Genomic DNA, 19,543 nt, shown 5'->3' on the forward strand with positions numbered 1-19,543 from the left:
ATAAAACATTTGTTGTAACTTGGCTGTAAAATAAACAGTCTCTTCCCACAAAGACAATAGAAATTATGAGCAGTGATGCGTGAAAATTCTGTGGGGAGATTAAGCAGCTTGAGTCGTAGACACATGACATTGTGCTGCTCAAGTCGCCACATCCATTTCTTAGCAGCTTTATCTCTTTACATCTTGTGAATATTATGGGATCATCCCAGTAAGGGACAGGATGATTTCCCAGTTATTCTCCAGTGCAGAACATGTATTATTTCTGATTGGCATGCGTTTCCCAAAAACACAAATAACATTTGCGTAGCAGCTTGCCACTAGATGGCTTCAGTTGCACATGTTCCCAAGCCCCATTGACTCCCAAACAGAAGAAGTTGTGTAAGTGGGAGGATATGTCTGGGTCACCAAACATTCCACGTGCAGCCAGAGCAGGGAGGGCTCCTCTGTTTATTCCCCCTGATCACTGATGATGGCCCAGACTACTGAAAAGGAAGCTGGACCCTTTTACTAATACGCAACCGGCCCCGGGGCCAACCACTTTTAGGGCGCTCCTGTGCCCCCTTGGATTACCTGGCTGCCCCTTCTGGAATGATGTAAGAGCTATAAGGACACGTAAGAACAGATCCAGAAAGGGGGTGTGTGAAGGACAGCACATAGTCAATGAAGAATGAGCACTGAGTCACATTGTATATGAAGACCCCTGACAGCTCGGATCTACAGGTCCTTGAGACATGACCCCTTGTTTCCCAGGACTGGCTGGATAGAAGATCAGATCATGTGAGTCCCCAGGCAGGAGCTCCACATCATGATCAATCGAGATGGGTATGAAGGGAGACAGGTGAAGCCAGTGATCCGCACCAGCATTGCCCTTTGCATCTTCTTGCTCTGGACCACGGAGGTCTCTGCCCTGGCGGATTTCTCAGGTGAGTCGTCACTAATGGAGAGACCTTGTGATGACGCAGAATATTATTAGGTTACGTTGCATCATTAATAGCAAGCTATTTTTCTTTCTATCATAACCAGCAGAAACTTTTGTAACAATCTCTTCTCATCTGAAGAATTAGGCCAAATCAGCTAACCTTCACTCTCTAAGTGACTGTGGGCGACCATAACGTGGTTGCCGATCCTTCAGGTTTGCCAACGTAGCTCTCCGTTTCATAAAAAAATCACGAACATCCAACATTTTTTACTGACACATAGGAAAACTATTATAGATAATTTAAAAGTTTGTATGTTCTCTCCATGTTTGTGTGGGTTTCCTCCGGGTTCTCCGGTTTCCTCCCACATTCCAAAGACATACTGATAGGGAATTTAGATTGTGAGCCCCATCGGGGACAGCAATGATAATGTGTGCAAACTGTAAAGCGCTGCGGAACATGTTAGCGCTATATAAAAAAAAATAAAGAAAAATAAAGAAGAAAGGGACACATTTTTTTAAGCACAAATATTTTGAGCTAAAAATTATTTTTTGAAATGTTTTATTAAACGTTTTGGCCCATTTGACTTTGACAGGCACTTTGTTTCCCAGCACAGTCAACCTTGAAGTTGTCTTAAATCGGCTGAGAGGAGCACAGAGATAGACAGATAAAAGAGATGCAATCTGTCTTGTCCTAGAATGAGCTCATTGACAGATTCTCAGTTAATACATACTGTAGCCAGCGATAGACAGTGCAACACAGAGGATATATAAGGCAAAGGGTGCAAAATGGTTAACGAAACCCAATTGCAAAAAAAGGTTTTATTAGCCCCAAATACTTGCAGTCAGGTTTAAAAAAAAAAACTGAATAAATAAATTAAAAATAAATAAATAATAATAATAGTACAAATAGAATAAATAAATTAAAAATAAATAAATAATAACAGTAAAAATAAAATAAATAAATAAAAAATAAATAATAATAATAGTAAAAATAGAATGAATAAATTAATAATAAATAATTATATACATTTCTGCAACCTTTGATTCTGATATAAAGGCATGAGAAGCGTCCACCGTGACCTGTAAAATGATAAGAATTAAAATAATAAAAGCCTGTACAGCTTTCTTCAGCTTTAAAAGACAAATCACTGAGGCATCACATTTTTTATGAAGAGGAGAACAAAGTGCTCTACTTTTTATGGAATTTCTGGATGGTTGGAAACCCTGGTTGTTTTTGAGTTGGTAGATATTAGCCACCATTACCTACCAGGAGCAATCCATAAATCCTACCATTATGGAGATGCTCTGACCAAGTCGTCTAGTGATCACAATTCGCCCCATTCAGGGGTCCTGAGTTCTTTATTGAATATTTTTCCTGCTTCTAATACATCAACTTTGAAAGCACTCAGTTCTCTCCCTTGTCTCATGAGAGACGTACATGCCATGTGGCATGGCATAAATATCCAATAGATCCATGTTCCTCCTATTCCTAAGAACAGGGTCCATTCCAACTGGTGCCTGACCGCAGTGACAGTGACTCCCTTAGAAGTGAATGCGGAGAGGCTGTGCCATAAATGTCTGCTGTGCAACTACCTCTCCAACCCTTACCAATGACACATGCCGGATGCAGTTGTCAGGAGCAGACTCGGGACCTGAGCCCGCTCCACACAGGGCAGGTGTCATCTTTGTAGGGCTTTCACACTGCATTCTTGCCCACGTTCAGTGGTCACATCAGGACTTACTCCCCCCCCCCCTCAAAACAGAATTTGGGAGCACGACCATGGCAATAGACTATAATGGTGGTGCTGATTGAGCGACTTATTTGCAATTTGGATATTTTTTTCTTTTTTACAGCAAACTGATTATCTAAAATAATAAAATAGGACTCAGTTGCACAGATATTTTTTATCATGTGGCTTTTTTGAGAAGTGCTGTCACACGACACGTCGCCATATACAAAGAATTGGTGACAACTCGTTTAGTGGTGAGGGTCCGATGGCGCTGGAGTCCACACCGATTCACAGACTGGGAAAATGTTATCCCCATTAGTATGGAACGGCAAAGTGCATCCTCTACCTGCCCTCCATTCATTCCCTATGGGGCTGCTGAGTGCTGTGCTCAACTTTTTATAAAGAGATAATAACAGGTGGTAACTAAACACCTGCTTAATAACACACTGCACTGATGGACTTTGGACTGATGGTTTTTAAAATGTAAAAAATATCCCCAAATTATCTCTTTTGGGGGGCAAATGCCAGCAGTGCCAGTTTTTATCCACAGGCAGTGTACATGGAAGAAGCCAGGGCTTTTTGACAATTGTCGGTCCAAAAATGATCACTTTTTGGTGAGTAGCAGCAGGTTTGTTGTTTGAAAAATAAAGAAATGATAGCCTTTTTAACAAGCCTGTCAAAAATCTGCAAATAAGATTAAAACTCATTCCTTTTTGCGATCAACAACTGGTTTACTGTTTGGAAACATAACAAACGGTGTCCAAAAATTATCCATTTGGCAGCTATTTCAGGTTTTCATATCTCTGCACAGAATAGAGTTCTCAGCAGATGTACACTACTCTACGTATATAACACAATGGACAGGCAGGAGATATGTGGCTGCCTACCGGCAGTGGTGCAGCCACACAATATACAATATGATAGAACTGGCAAGGAGACTTATGGTTGTATCAGGCCAGCGCTGGTAGCAGCAGTACAGTATAGCTATAGAAGATGTTACACAGGCATAAGACGTGTGACAGCGATAATATGGCTATTTAAGACATCATACAAGCAAGAGATGCGTGACCATCTATCGGCACACAGTATGGGATATGGTGGGACTGAAGGAGATGTCCTGCTGTATAGGGCCAGGACTGACAGCAATATTGAGAGCACCACCTTGGTATTATGGGGGGGGGGATCACCTTGAATTTCTTTTTTACTTATATCATTCTCCAGTAACTCATCCAACGGTATATTTTTATTGGTATAGGAAGATGGCTATTAGCAGTCACCACATAGCACTGGCTCTGCTTATTTCTACAATGAAAAACTAATGACTTGTTAAAATCTAACATATCGAGACTTGAAATACACCGATTGTCCTTGTAGACATCAGTTTGCCGGTAGAGCCTGCTGACTAGTGACCTCCATCAACCTAGTATTAGGTGGCTTCGGCTTGGTAGGAATTGAAGGCACATTAAAGTTGGTTCTTGCCATGACTAAGAACATTCGCCTTCCTTGGAGATTGTACATTTGCAGTGGTGGGATTATTGTAGGGAATTCTTTCTTGGGTCATTGGGTTTTCCGCTCGGTGTCATCTGTAGGATCAGATCTCTCCTTTAGCTATCTCCCTGCCTTCTCTTATCCCTCCCTGCACGTTCTCTAATCGCTTCCATGCCTGCTGTGAGGGAATGCATAAAACAACATTACGTTTGGCCTCCTTGGCCTTCCCTATCCTGCACATGTACAAGTTCTCACACTCACAGCCAGCGTGCAGGAGGAAATCTTACAATGAGTTCTGGCTTTTCTTTTCCAGCTTTTCACTTTTCTTATTCACAATGGGAATTTAACACGGCGGCTAAATAAAAAAATGCTTCTTATGATGTGACCTGTACAGTAGCTACTGTCCACTTTCGACTTTCTGTGGGGTTGAAGGAGAAATATCAGAAATGTCTAGGCTAGGGTGCATTTGAAGGAAATTAAGAATTTTATAATGAAGGGTTTCCAGGGATAACAAAATGTACCTCCTTCACCCTTGGTATCCAATTATACTCTCATTGATATACATCTTACCAGAGTGGTTTATTATGACTGCACTGTCCCTGGAGGTCTGGACTGGCTCAGTGGTTAATGCCAATTGGTCTAGGGTATGAACCAATAAAGGGTAGCTAAACTTGTACATCGCTCTTCTTGCACCCAACGGATTAGCTAATCAGGTCTTCTGTGTGGTTCTCAGGATTCTCTCCCTATACTGGGTAATCTCTGGGTCCTCTTGTAGTGCCACCCACTGTACAAGTACAAGTGCTGTCAGAGTGGATGGCACTGAGGTGGGGCTCAACCCTGATGAGTGGGTAGATGGGTATCAGATCAGGCAGCACCGGAAGCAGGCTTGGCGACGATGTGCAGTGGTGATAAGTGGAGAAAAATGTAATCGTTTGCTATGGGGCCCATGCTCTTCTAGTTCTGCCCCTGATCAGGGCCGGCATTAGAGGCAAACAGACTAGGCATCTGCCAAGGGCCATTACCCCCCAGTGGCCCCCAGCCAGTGGCATCCACTAATAGCGGCACACCACTCGACCACGCAGCCCTCTATGCATTCAACTATATCAGCATCATACATGCCACTGCATTATACTCTATGGAGGGTTGCATTATACTCTATGAGGGGGCTGCATTATACACTATGGGGTGGCTGTATTATACTATATGGGGGACTGCATTATACTCTATGGGGGCTGCATTATATTCTATTAGAGGGATGCATCATACTCCATGGGGGGCTTCATTATACACTATGGGGGCCTGCATTATACTTTATGAGGGTGCTGCATTATACTTTATGAGGGTGCTGCATCAAACTTTATGGGTGACTGTATTATACTCTATGGGGGGCTGCATTATGCTCTATGAGGGGGCTGCATTATACTCTTTGAGGGGGCTGCATTATACTCTATGGGGTGGCTGTATTATACTTTATGGGGTGGCTGCATTATATTCTATGGTGTGGCTGCATTATACTCTGAGGGATGGGTTGCATTATACTCTATTGGACTATGGGGAGTGCATTATACTATATGTACTATATGGGATCTGCATTATGCTATATGAAGAACTATAGGGTGCATTTTACTATGGGCAGTGCATTGCTCTACATGGAGAACTATGGGGGTGCATTATACAATATGGAGTACTATGAGACATGTTTTATACTATATGGAGGACTGAGGATGGTATTATACTATATGGAGGACTGGGGAGTGTATTATACTATATGGAGGACTATGGGGAGTGCATTATACTGCACAGAGTACTATGGGGAGTGTATTATACTATATGGAGGACTATGGGACACATTATACTATATGGAGGACTATGGTACACATTATACTATATGGAGGACTATGGTGCACATTATAATAATTGGAGGACTATGGGGAGTGCATTATTCTATATTGAGGTCTGTGGGGCACATTATACTATATGAAGGACTATGGAGTGCATTATACTATGTGGAGGACTATGGAGTGTATTATACTAAACAAGCAAAATGCTGCCTATTCATTAAGTGATTGGATTGTTTAAGCCAGAACAAAAATCTTTGTTCTCAGCAGCACATTGCCCGGAGAAAACTGCAGATATGCTGCTGATAACATGATACTGTATGTGGACAGATTGATCTGCTAGTAATTGTTCTGTCTCCATCATTGTTCCTCAGCCGTTACAAAGAGACCCGGAAACAAGCATTGAACGATTTCAATAATAATAATCTTTATATAGCGCTAACATATTCCGCAGCGCTTTACAGTTTTGCACACATTATCGCTGTCCCCGATGGGGCTCACAATCTAGATTCCCTATCAGTATGTCTTTGGAATGTGGGAGGAAACCGGAGTACCCGGAGGAAACCCACGCAAACACAGAGAGAACATACAAACTCTTTGCAGATGTTGTCCTGTGTGGGATTAGAACCCAGGACTCCAGCGCTGCAAGGCTGCAGTGCTAACCACTGTGCCACCGTGCTTTCAATATTGTCGATCACGCTTGTTTAGCAGCCTGAACTAAAATGTTTCTGTGTCATGGTGCAATATGTTAATATTTGGGGCATATCTTGCCCAGGGCCCCACTTTGTCTAAAACCAGCCTTGCCCATGATTGATACCCCTTCTCCGACAAACAATACATAGAGTACAAAGGTGTCTGACTTTTCTATCTAAATGTGCAGTTGTCTAGCCCGCACTATCTTGTCTTGCCTGCAGACTCAATGTAAAATATTCACGAACCTCAGTTCCCAAAAATACAGAAAATCAGAGGGAGGAGGGGGATGCAACTGCAGCTTCTCATTCAATCTTACTTATATTGACCAGTTTGCTTCATTGACGATTTTTAATTAACTGATTATTATATTTAGTGGCCATTTCTCTATGTAAGAATGTTTTCATTTATTTTAATAACTTTTTTCTTTTTAAATCGGCTATTTTGTAGAAATAAAATCCTGCTAAGTGTTAATGATGTACTCTGGGAGTGGGTGTAATTAGCTTAGGTCTGCGTGTTGTAACATTTCACTATAGATCTATAAAGAGCTTCAGTTATGTGCTGTAAAGCCATTTACCTGAGCGGTAATTTCATCGGGAAACCATGTAAATACATGTATGTGCTGGCAATGCTTGGTGCAACGTGGAAACGTATTCTCAGCGCCAAGTTCTAAGTAGTTATATACTCGTATAAGTAACTGATGGGTTCTAATTGTATGTTCACGTTGTGTTTGGTCCACATGTCAGAAGCTCCATCCAGACTTCTATCTGAAATCCTGAAAAATGGGATTTGAGCATAATCCAAGACCGGCCCTTGACTTGTAATGAGGTAGATGGTGTCACTGTGTTCTCTTTTTTCCTCCATTTTGTCAATGTCCATCTTTCTGAGGTGGGCTCAATCATTAGCGTGGTCGACCATGTTTTTCTCTCCTAAAATAGGCAAACACTGCCAAAATTCAAGGCCACAAAAAGCACACAGTGACTCCATCTGCCCTGATCTTCACCTACAGTGGCTTTCACTGACTTGTTTGGAGATCTCCTTGGTCTTCATGGTGTTGTTTCGAGATCTTCTTGGTCTTCATGGTGTTGTTTCGAGATCTCCTTGGTCTTCATGGTGTTGTTTGGAGATCTTTTTGGTCTTCATGGTTTTTGGGGATCTCCTTGGTCTTCGTGGTGTTTGGAGATCTCCTTGGTCTTCATGGTGTTTGGTTAGTGGTGCCTCTTGTTAATGGAGTTGCAGCCTCTGTGGCCTTTCAGAAAAGGTAAAGTGTATGTACTGACAGACGAGACACTGTACTGACAGACGAGACACTTAGATTGCACACAAGGGGACGTCCTGTCACTAAGTATGTAACTTATGAAGGTAATTGCTTGCTTCAGAATTTTGTAGGGGTTTCATAGCAGAAGGGGTGAATACATATGCACATGCCAAGTTTTAGTTATTTTATCCCATAAATTTAATTTATGCCTATATTTTTCTCACTTCACCAACTAGACTATTTAGTGCTGAAGCATCACACACAAATCAGATTATAAAAATATTCAAACACGGATTGTAATGTAACAAAATAGTGAAAAGCCAAGGGGTGAATACTTTCGCAAGCAATTTTATGTGCTTTATCATGGGTCCTGGCAGGTCTTTATCTGATTTGTGCCTGACAAGGTCAGTTAGTCATATAAGCATCTGATCAGAGCTGAAAGTGACTAATCCTTCAGCTGCAGTTTGTTTTGAAAAAGCAAACTCTACTTTACTCACCCTCCCCAGGTCCAGCACTGAGTGTCTGCCGCCACCCATGTTGTTTGTTATTGTTTGCACTCTTGTCGTCACATTGAGTGGGAAGAACCGGGCAAAGTGGCAGAAAAGGCAGCTGCGGGTTGCTGTTTTTAGGCTGGGTGGGCCTATATCAATGGCCCCTTACCAGTCTGAGAATAGCAACCCCAAGCTGTGAGCTTTAGCAAGGCTGGTTGTCAAAAATGGGTGGGACCCCACGCTGATTTTTTAAATTATTTATTTAAATAATTTTAAAAAACAGCGTGGGACCCCTCTATTCTTGATAACCAAGCTTTGCAGTAGCTGACTACTGGGGGTTGCAGCCCGCAGCTGTGAGCTTTGTCTGGTTGGTTCAATAAAATAAGGGGGAACCCACGTCGGGTTTTTCATTCATTTATTTGTGAACGATCGCAGCCGGCGGCTGTGGAATACCCCCATCCTCCGCACCTACTGTCACTGTTATCAGGTGTCGGATGATGGGGGTAAAAGTCCCAAAAGCCACCACCTGCTGTCGTTCGGACTTTAATATTCTCCTCTGCTCGCCGGCAGAGTAGGGGAGAATGATGAGAGCCGGCTTCAGCCCCAGCCGCCGGGGAACAGCGCTTACTGTAGTGCTTCTTCCCCGATGGCCGTCCGGGTCGCACGGAGGACATCAAACTGTGTTCTCCGTGTGCACGTGTCCAGAGACACGGACGTGTGAAAGGGGCCTTACTTCTCCTCATCTGGGGTGGGGACGGCATCTCATTACTCTACTCACACATTGAATGAAATAAACTATTTTTCTCCTTTCTTGAGATCTGATCTCACCAGGTTTCAAACTCCCAACCTATAACATTGAACGCAACAGCAAAAGCTGTGAGCCGCAGCCTACACTAACAAAAACTGGAGAATTTTTTCTATGTGAATGTGCATTATAGGCTCTGAACTCAGAGGCAGATTGTACTGGTCCATAGAGCTGTATCATATATAACATTGCATTTCTATGTCTCTGTATTCTAGAGGGAAAATAAGACTCAGATTTTTTTTCTTCCTATAAAATAACTAAAAAAAAACTATAAAAGCCAATTACAATAATGTCAATTTTAAACTACTTAAAAAAAAATAAACCTCACAAATCAGCAAGTAACAGACTTATTTGGCGTCCATGTAGATGTGACAACCCGTACAGCAAAATGATCAGATTATTTACAGTGATCGGTAAATGGCATAAGAAAATGGCGTGATTGATTTTTTTTTCCTCCATTAAACACATACAAAGTGAGTGTTCACACGTAGAGTAAATGCTGCACTTTTTGTACTGCATTGTATCTGCACGTTTTCAGCAAGTGTCCACATCATATGACGCAATAGTGATCTCCTCTGATTGTGTGTGTTTGATGTGTTATTTTATGCCTTTTCCTCCTTATTTGATGCGTTTTTCTGCAGATTTGAGGCAGTTTTCTTTTTTTAATAATACAGAAAAACTTTGATTCTGCAACAGCGTCTTTTACATGTATTTTTTATCAGGCTTTACTGTACAGAAAAAAGCACCAAAACAGCAGAGTTCAGCAGCGTCTTTAGACGCACCGAGGGGTAGATTTAATGAAATCACATATACTTTGCCTGGACATTTAGGCCGTGCTCACGTGTAGGGTAAATGTGGCACTTTATTCTGTCGCATTTTTTGGACAGAAATTCTGCTGTGTTGATCTGTCCAAGCAAAGTGGATGTAATGTCATGAAAACTGCGCCCCCTGTGGCCTAAAGACGCCGATGAACTGTGCAGTTTTGCTGCTATTCTTTCTCTATACACGTCTATGTGCAGCCTGAAAAAATGCATGTAAAAAACTGCAGTTGTTTAAAAAGTGCAAAATCAAAGTTTTCTGCACTATAAAAAAAAACCACATTAAAAATGCGGCTTCACGTCTGCACTAATGTATAAAATATAAAATAACAGGGAAAATGCATAAAAAATGCAGGAAAAATGAATAACCAGAGAAGATTGTTATTGCTTAGTTTGGTGCGGACACCTGCAGAAAACATAAAACACAGTATTTACGTGCAATGTGTGAACACGGCCTTACAGAGACCAAAAAGCCAGATGTCATAGTGAAGCTTGCATAAAAATGAGAAAGTTCTGCTCTAGCGACTATCACAGAATGGTAGAGTTGGAAGGGACCTCCAGGGTCATCGTGTCCAGCCCCCCTGCTCAATGCAGGAGTCACCAAACCATCTCAGACACATGTCTGTCCAGCCTCTGTTAAGACTTCCATTGAAGGAGAACTCACCACCACCTGTTACACTCATTGATCACCCTCACTGTCAAAAAGTTTTTTCTTAAAATGAATGAATGAACAAAAAAAATAAATCCATAGGTCCTAATTAGAGAAGAGTAGGATGCACGGATGATGTCATGCTAAGCCTGGCTAATCAAAAACCGGGGACGCCAGAAAGTAGAAGATTTGTGGCCCCCTGTGTAGCCACCAGGTACCACTGACCCAGACGCTGTACCGTAGTCTTGTGAATCGATCCTCTCACCTCTAGTCCTAACCATCCGTATACAGAGGGACAGTCCCGGATCTGGGTCTACGCCCTTCATTACCGGGCGTCTGCTGAATGTACCTCAGTACCACCGCCCCTCTGGCATCTCCTCCTGTCAATCTAGAAAGGATTGTTATATATGTGTGACTAGGGGCATGGTCAAAATGTGCGCCACGCATCGTTCTGTTCTGTACGAGTTGTGAGGTACAGTATGAGTTTGGGCAGTGCATGACACTACTGTTCTTGGCGGTGTATAGCACTAATGGTCTGGGCAGTACTTAGCACAAGTGGTATGAGCCTGGACAGTGTGTGGCGCTATTGTTCTGGACAGTAACACCCGGTCAGGCCCGAGTATGGCACTATCACTCTGGACAGTGTATGGTAGTATTCATCTAGGCAGTGCAGAAAGTTTTTGTGGTTACGACCTTTTAGGAGGCTTCCAGAAAATGGCTAAACCTTTCAGAGTCCCTGAATAGTTGGAAAATATATTTCGAAAAATCCCTGTAGCACTTTCAGAAGGTTTCTTGTGTGTCACTACGGGGCATAGAGGGGTTGGGAATGGCTGTGTTATAGAAGAGGCATATTTTTAAAAAGAGGGTTGTGAACATGAGCTTGTATCTCCAAGATCAGATGCTTCAAAATTGGCAAGTATTGTGTTCTGAGGGTAACATGGATTGGGATTGGGTGTAGTGGCGTAATTCCGACCCTTTAATGTGACTATATTATGACCATATGATGCAAAGCTAAGATTGTTTTACCTTAAGGACACCATTCCTAGCTTTGGTGACCACCAACCTAGCATTGCCCTCTGACTTGGTCAACAATCCTCACTCCCCCAAAAGTGGTTCTTCTTAAGTACAAAGGAATCATACAATCTTATTTATGTGGTTTAGATTGTGTGAGGCAATAATGAGTTAAATGACTAATAAACACACATGAAATGTGATTCTAATCCTCGCTCGGTCAATATGACCACATTAGTCACAGTATCTGCACCAACAACAAAGACGTCTCAGATATTTGGAGACGATGTGCTGGCCGCAAGTACGGTGCTCGGATGAAATAACACCTTGGGTAGGGAGCAGCACAGACTGGTCCCATTACACTGTCCATTTACTGTGCTATGAGGGTCAAACAGCAAGGCCGGAAGATGGGAATTATCCGATCAGGATATGGGGAATATTACTTCAGCAAGGGACCTGATTGTAGTTCTCTTTTTGGCATGCATTGGATATCAAGAAAATTACTTACTAATATCAATCAAGGTTTTATTATAAATGTACAGTATTTTTTATAAATTGGTGGCGCTGTTTTTAATTTCATGCTAGCATAGTTAAAAAAAAAGCAGTTTTCCCATTAACTACTGGAGAAGACACAATAGGTTTTCTCTGCAGTTCACTTTTCAGCTTTGCTGTATAGACTAGGACAGATCCAGCAGAGTCATCTCATTATTTTTATTAGATATATTTGGTATTCTATCAACATATAAAATTATTTAACCCGTACAATAAAATTTGTAAAGAAAAAAAAAAATTGAAACATCAGAATTGCAGTTTTTCATTCGCCACACTTCCCTAAAAAAAATCAGTCCCCCCACCATGACATGACCTTACCCCTATGATGTGGTCGCATGGTGCTGATGAAGGTATCTGTTGTTGGCATGATGACCATGACTTTTACCGGAGACCGTGATTTCCCCTGAATACTGCAATACTGTCTAGTCTAATGTTGCAATATAAAGAACAAGCGATCAAAGGTTTAAGCTCCCAAAGGGCAAATAAAAAATAAAGTAGAAAGTAAAAAAAGTTTTAAAAATATTAAAATGAAAAACATAAAGATTCAAATCATTCCGCTTTCTCCAAGTTAAAAGTAAAGAACTTAAGACAATAAAAAAAATAAACATATTTGGCATTATAGTATCCATAAATGTCTGATCTCTATGAAAAAATCAAAATGTTTAACCCATTGAATACACATTGCAAAGAAAGCATAATGTGAAAGGCAAAATTGACAGATTTTGGCAGCACAAAAAATGCAATAAAAGTCATATTTAACCCAAAATTATATAAGTAAAAAGGGAAAAATAGTAGACCGTCATACGGTTCTATTGACAGAAAAAAATAAAAAGTTGTAGGTCTTAAAAAATAGGGTCACAAACCAACTATTTTTCTGAATTAATTTAAGTAGTAAAAATACAAGTTTGTAATCATATTAATCTGGATAATTATGTTAATTGGTAATTTTTGCGACACAACGAACGCCATGAAAAATGAAGCCCAATAGAGAATGTCGGCATTGTGATCCTTTCACCATTTTACCAAAACTGGAAAATGTTCCCCATTATTCAGCACTTTAGATGGTAAACTAAATGGTGTCACTCAAAACTGTGACTCGTTCTGCAAAAAAATAAACCCTCATGCTGCTGTGTCCACGAAGAAATAAAAACATAAGTTATGGCTTTTGGAAAATAATAGAAGCGCAAAGACAAAAAAATGGTCTGAATCATTAAAAGGGTTGTCCGGGAACTGTGATATTGATGGCTTATCCTTAGGGTAGGTGATCAATGTCTGATTGGTGGGGGTGCGACACCCGGCACCCCGGCCGATCAGCTGTTCCTGGTGTGGGTTGTAGCCGAAACTGCTCTGTTGCAGACTGCACAGCAAAGCTCTGTCGACTTCATAGTGGCTGCGGCTGCTTGCTGCACATCCGGGGCCTATTTAAAGCAGTAGGGGCTGGATGTGCAGTACCTGGCCACGGTTGGTATTCCTTCGACGGAGCTTGGCTGTTCAGCTCCTCAACTGAGCAGTTTTGGGAACAGCTGATCGGTGGGGTTGCCGGGTGTCGCACCACCACTGATCTATCCCAAGGATATGCCATCAATATTAAAGTCCTGGACAAAAGTAAAATACACCTGTCAGCAGGATTGTGCTCAGTAAACTACAGACACTGTCAGGTTGGCGCTGTTATACTGATTACAATGATACCTGGGTTGATGAAATCTGTCTTGTGGTTGTTGTTTAATCTGCAGTATAAAGATTAAAAAATATATATCTTAATCAAAATGGCACCAACGGCCGCACCTGCACAGTAGTGTGTATTGCGTTCTGATAGACGCCACTGCACATGTGCTGTCAGCGCCATCTTGATGGAACCTAATTTTTTTCTCTAGCAAAATGGCGCCTGTGCAGTAAAATCTATCAGTACGCAATAGATGCTGGCGTCATTTTGATTAAGATGATTTTTTTTTCTTATTTCCAACCAAACAAAATGTGTAAATAAAGTGAATATATGCATACTACTCATCATATCATACTACTGCGCAGGTGTCGCCTGTTGTCTCCTGTGTGAGGAATGTTTTTGGTTTTTTTTTGCAAACAATAGTATATTCAGCATGTAAAGGTCACTGAGGGATCAATGACAGGTCCTAATCCATCAGTATGAATATCTAAGCAGAGCACCACATAAAGCCCCGCCCACACCCCCTCCTATAGCCCCTCCCACAGCCCCGCCCACAGGCCACCTCGGAGCACGAAAATCTTGTTAACAGAAATATTAAACAACAACCACAAAACGGATTTCATCAACCAAGGTATCACTGTTATCTGTATAATGGTGCCAACCTGACACTGTCTGTAGTTTACCCAGCACAATCCTGCTGACAGGTTCACTTTAAGTGCTTAAATGGTTTCTCATCTTTGGCCATTCCCTAGAAGTGCCCAATAACAATAATATGATCACAAAAGTGTCCCACTGCTGTGATCCCCAGCAAATCAGCAGCGATCTGTGGGGAAACCTGGTAGTAAGTGTACAATTTCCCTGTAGCGCCTCCACAGGAGAAATGAAGCATTACACAGTGCCCATTCATATCATTAAATTGTCTGAGTAATGGACAGGTCCTCCAGAAGGAGAGAGACACTTCTATAATCTCTCTCCCCTTTTGCCGAGAGGTATAAGAAAGTTTTCTAAACTGGACCAACTTTGATGAAGAACGAAAAAAAAAAAATTCCATACCGAATTAATGGTGTTTGATAATTCTAGAAAAAACAAGCCTCCACCAAACCACCTGGGAGTATAACGTGACCTCAGTAAGCTCCCGCAATGTGATCCATCATCCATCTAGTGCGTAATAACAACTTGTTCTACCTAATTGACTGTGGTTAATGGCTTTCTATAAGGAAATGTTACCAGGAGGCAGATCCGTGGATGTCAGATGGATGCATACCAGAGGAAACATGGATGGTTCAGAGCCAGGAGATAATGGAGCTCAGACTCCATCTCTCCACAAAATAAATACTTCTCACTTACATCTTCCCTCCGAGTCCTCTACACGATGGGGGAATTCCTCCCACAATTCATAAATCATCACTTCTAGAACAGTGCCAGCAAGCTGGGAAGAATGGAGACTATCGATACGGCGCCAAATGAATCCAATTCTAAAAAAGTTTATACAAGTATGCAATGGTGTATTTAGAAAGTATGTGTTACAGGACCCATCTTCAGGATAAAAAAAGGTGTTACTGTTGTGGTACTGTTGCTCTTCATCCTGGTGAAGGGGCTGTTTCGGTCCTGTAACATTTAGTGTCCTTAATCCTCCATCCTTCCCTGAAGTGCCAGCAAACTGCCATTATTTTAGGTATCATAATGAATTGTACTTCTTCTGTGCACTCACTATCCATCAATATGTGTTTTTATATGGCTGTTTCTGGTCCAGTGACATAGCATGGAGGGAGGAGGTGGGTCGCATGGACGCCAACTTCTATGGGGATGCAATATTTTCAGCACCCACCTCACTGTCAAATGATTCAAGAGGACCCAAAATGCAATGAGTACGATGGCAAATGCCACTTCTTGGAGAAGCAAATTGGCAGAGTGAGTGCTGGCCCAATGGTCAAAAAGCAGAATTAGTAACCAACATACTTTGTCATCTAAGTCACGGCTGCCGATTCCTATGCAGATCATGTATCTATCTCTCTATTATCTTTCTATCTCCTATCTATCTGTCTATCTATCCGCCTATCGGTCTATCATCTATCCTATTTATCTATCTATGTATCTATCATCTATCTACCTATCTGTCACAAATTTATCGTGACAGAGAGGAGCCAGAAGACCGCAGCATCTAATTTCTCCTACTCCTGCACTAATTATAAGCACTTCACCTTCATATTAAATGATGCAGGTTTCTATTAGCAGTGCAAGGGTTAATCTGCTCAGTTGAGAGTACCTGGAAGATTTCCTGCATTAAGGCTCTCAGCTGTTCACTGTTAGCCATTCCCATCTCCTATATATTCTGGACCCTGATTAGCACTCATTGTCAGAGATAGCTTATGCTGCATGGCTGGAGGTTGTTGGTGGTTGTTATTTCTTTGAGAAGGCGTTTAGTGGATTTATCTGTGACTATTGCTAGGTTTTGAGTGTGTGATAATTCTTTCTTCTCTTACTTTGGTTTAACCCCATCTCCACTCCCCACTGCATTCCTGTGTTATGTGTGTTGTGAGGCAGTGACCCGTGGTCACAGGTAGGTGTCTGTGTTTGTGTGTGTTTTCCCCAGGTTGTGCATGGAGGCATATGAAGGCCATAGGTGTGCATGGCAGTCACGGGCGTAGCGGTGACAAGAAATGATAGAAATAAGTGTATTCTTGGACATGCTAGTGTCCAACACAGATTTAGGGAAAACCTGCTCTGGGTTTTGTGTTTTGAAACTGACTGCAGTATGTTAGTGGTGCAGTCTGTTTCATTTCCGGTCCGGGTTTTCCATGTGGCTGAAGGCCATAGTTCTCTGTGTTAAAAGCCCTGCAGGAAAGGGTATAGGTGTGTCAGTGTCAAGTGTAACATCAGTGTCAGTCTGGTGTGTGCTGTCGTGCAGAGCAGAGGCCTGCAGAGCGCTGGCTGTGTGTGTGAAGCAGCACAGGCCAGCAGAGCCAGCAGCCAGGGCAGCTGAATAGGGACTTGCACCTGGAGGTGAACTGGAGGTGGATGTCCTGTGCCCGAAGGAAGGACTGGCGTGTGTAATGACTGCAAACGGGAGGATATGATGGACTGTGTACGGCTGTGTGAGTAAAGAGACTGTGATACAGAGGTGCAGGATACACACAGGCAGGCTCGGACTGGCCCATAGGGTAACAGGGGAATTCCCCGGTGGGCTCCTGTTCAGATCTGGGCTCCCAACCCCACTATATGGGCATTATTTGGCATAATTAAATTGATTCACTCTGTACATAAAAAGCAGCATATCATCTTTCATTAACCAAACTACCCAGTTTATTATTATATAGAGATATAAATAAATTTGTGAACCAGGGTAGTGTAATATTTGTATGCAGGCGAAAAGTGGGCCCCCACAATGTTACTGCCCCATGGAAACTGGACACAGGGAGGTCCGGCGTGTTTAGGGACTGTGATTTGAAGCCGTGTACTATGTAGTGCTATGAATTAACTAAGATGCACTTGTGTGAAATGAACTTTTATGAGTGAAGTAACACATTAAAAGAGACTTTTGTGTTTGAACTTTGTGGGTCACTGCCTCTTCACTGCGTACGGTGCTATTGCAGCACTACAGTGTGTACATTTGTATGTTTGGTATTTTCCTTTATCCCTGTTTGTATTACTTTATTAGTCTGGTTGGTGTATTATGGTACACTACTACTCCCCTCTTCTCTGGGTAGGGGGAAGGGTAGAGACTGAAGGCTTTTAATGACAGGGGAATGGTCCTTCAATTGTCAATTTATTGATACCTTTCCTGGAGGAATAACAGAGAAACAGCTGAATGCACAGACATGTCAGGAGAGATGAAGGTGAGATGACAAATCCTCTATAAGGCTACGTTCACATTTGCGGTCAGCGCCGCAGCGTCGGGCGCCGCAGCGTCGCCGCATGCGTCATGCGCCCCTATATTTAGCATGGGGGCGCATGGACATGCGTTGTGCTGCGTTTTGCGCCGCATGGCCGCAAGCGTTGGACGCAAGAAACGCTTCAAGTTGCATTTTTTTTGCGGCCAACTTTCGGCCAAAAAGGACGCATGCGGCGCAAAACGCAGCATTTTAGCGTGTGTTTTGCCACGTTTTTGTTTGCGTTGTGCGCTGCGGCGCCGACGCTGCGGCGCACGACGCAAATGTGAACGTAGCCTAAATCGTGTAAGAAGTGTACAGTGTGAGTATATACAGGCCAGCTGTGTAATAAGCACCTGCTTGTACAACGTGCTCTTTCATGTAGGAGGAACTTTTTGTATATTTTGGCTGTTGCCTTCCATGATCAGCAGTGGAGAAGCCCTGGCCCTGAGTGATGAGTGTATCTTGGAGCGCAGAGCCGGGATCACATACTGGGAACTCTCTGACATCTTCTTGGTGATGTTGCACATCTGTTCTGCACTCGGGATTTACATGATGTAAAGTAGATTATAGCAGGGCAGAGAATGTGGCAGGAATGCCAGATACCATCATTAGTAGACATTTGGAACTGAAACAGAGAAATTCCTTCACTCCAGGCTTTTCATTGTGCCGATGACATTTCTCTATCTGATAAACGCTTTTGGCATGATTTTCTTTGCATTTGATGTAAGCTCTAAATGGTGATTTTAATACAGAACTCTGAGTAAGAGATACCGGGGTAGTGTGAGCACCATGCTGGGGTTACTGTGCCTGCTATCTGTGCTCATATTCTATAGGGAAAACGGCAAAGGACTGAATTACCTGCAAAATAATGCATAAGTAAATCCATAAATCCAAACTGCACTGACCCACTCTGCCAGCAATCGCGCTAAACTAGCGCTGCTTTCCCCATCCTGGTCCATATCTTGTAGCAATGTCCCCAAACCTGGTCCCCATCTTGAAGAAATGATCCCATCTTGTAGTAATGTCCCATCCTGGTCCCCATCTTGTAGTAATATCCTCATCCTGGCCCCATCTTGTAGTAATATCCCCATCCTGGCCCCATCTTGTAGTAATGTCCCAATCCTGGCCCTCATCTTTTAGTAATGTCCCCATCTTGGAGTAATGTACCTATCCTTGTCCCTATCCTGTAATAATATTTCTCCATCCTGGACCCCATCTTGTAATAACGTCCCAATCCTGTAGTAATGTCCCCATGCTGGTCCCCATCTTGTAGTAATATCCACACCCTCATGGTCCCCATCTTGTAGTAATGTCACCACCCTCTTGGTCCCTTTCTTGTAGTAATGTCCCCCATTCTGCCGCTCTTCACATACACATAAAAAAGATCCTTCTCAATGGATTTCGTTCCCTCAACGAACAGCGTCCTCTTCCTCCTGCACAGCTGGGGCGACGGAGTGCAGTGACATCTTATGCTGCTTGAGCTGGCACTCTATCGTCAGCTGCCAGCCTCTGATTATCCAGTGGTTGATATTACTAGGCTATGTTTTGCTGTTTCAATAGTCACTATTTTATCAGCAGAAGATTATTACTTCAGGACAACTGGCCTTGTGCATCCTAGTCCAACTCCACCCCCCAGCACTGATTAGCAGCTTTCTCTCACTATACAATGTACACAGAAAACTGTGGTGTTGGTGAGGTTAAACACTGCTCCAGACTGAGCTCTGCTAGATCTGCAGCAGAAAAAGCTTTGATTCTATCA

At 42.5% G+C, this 19,543-nt stretch overlaps 1 protein-coding gene across 2 annotated transcripts in view; it reads left to right on the top strand.

The window, feature by feature from the left end:
- Positions 1–367: 367 nt before the first annotated feature.
- EVA1C (eva-1 homolog C) overlaps positions 368–19,543 on the top strand; it is a 69,378-nt gene continuing 50,202 nt past the window's right edge. Inside the window, exon 1 of one of the 2 annotated variants that reach the window (XM_077293976.1) lies at positions 368–923. In XM_077293976.1, coding sequence (XP_077150091.1) covers positions 806–923 — 118 coding nt within the window. In that variant the 5' untranslated portion in view covers positions 368–805. The remainder of the gene's footprint in view (positions 924–19,543) is intronic. The other variant, XM_077293977.1, reaches the window with a different exon arrangement.

This window comes from Ranitomeya variabilis, chromosome 3, assembly GCF_051348905.1.
Source record: "Ranitomeya variabilis isolate aRanVar5 chromosome 3, aRanVar5.hap1, whole genome shotgun sequence".
Classification (NCBI taxonomy): Eukaryota; Metazoa; Chordata; class Amphibia; order Anura; family Dendrobatidae; genus Ranitomeya; species Ranitomeya variabilis.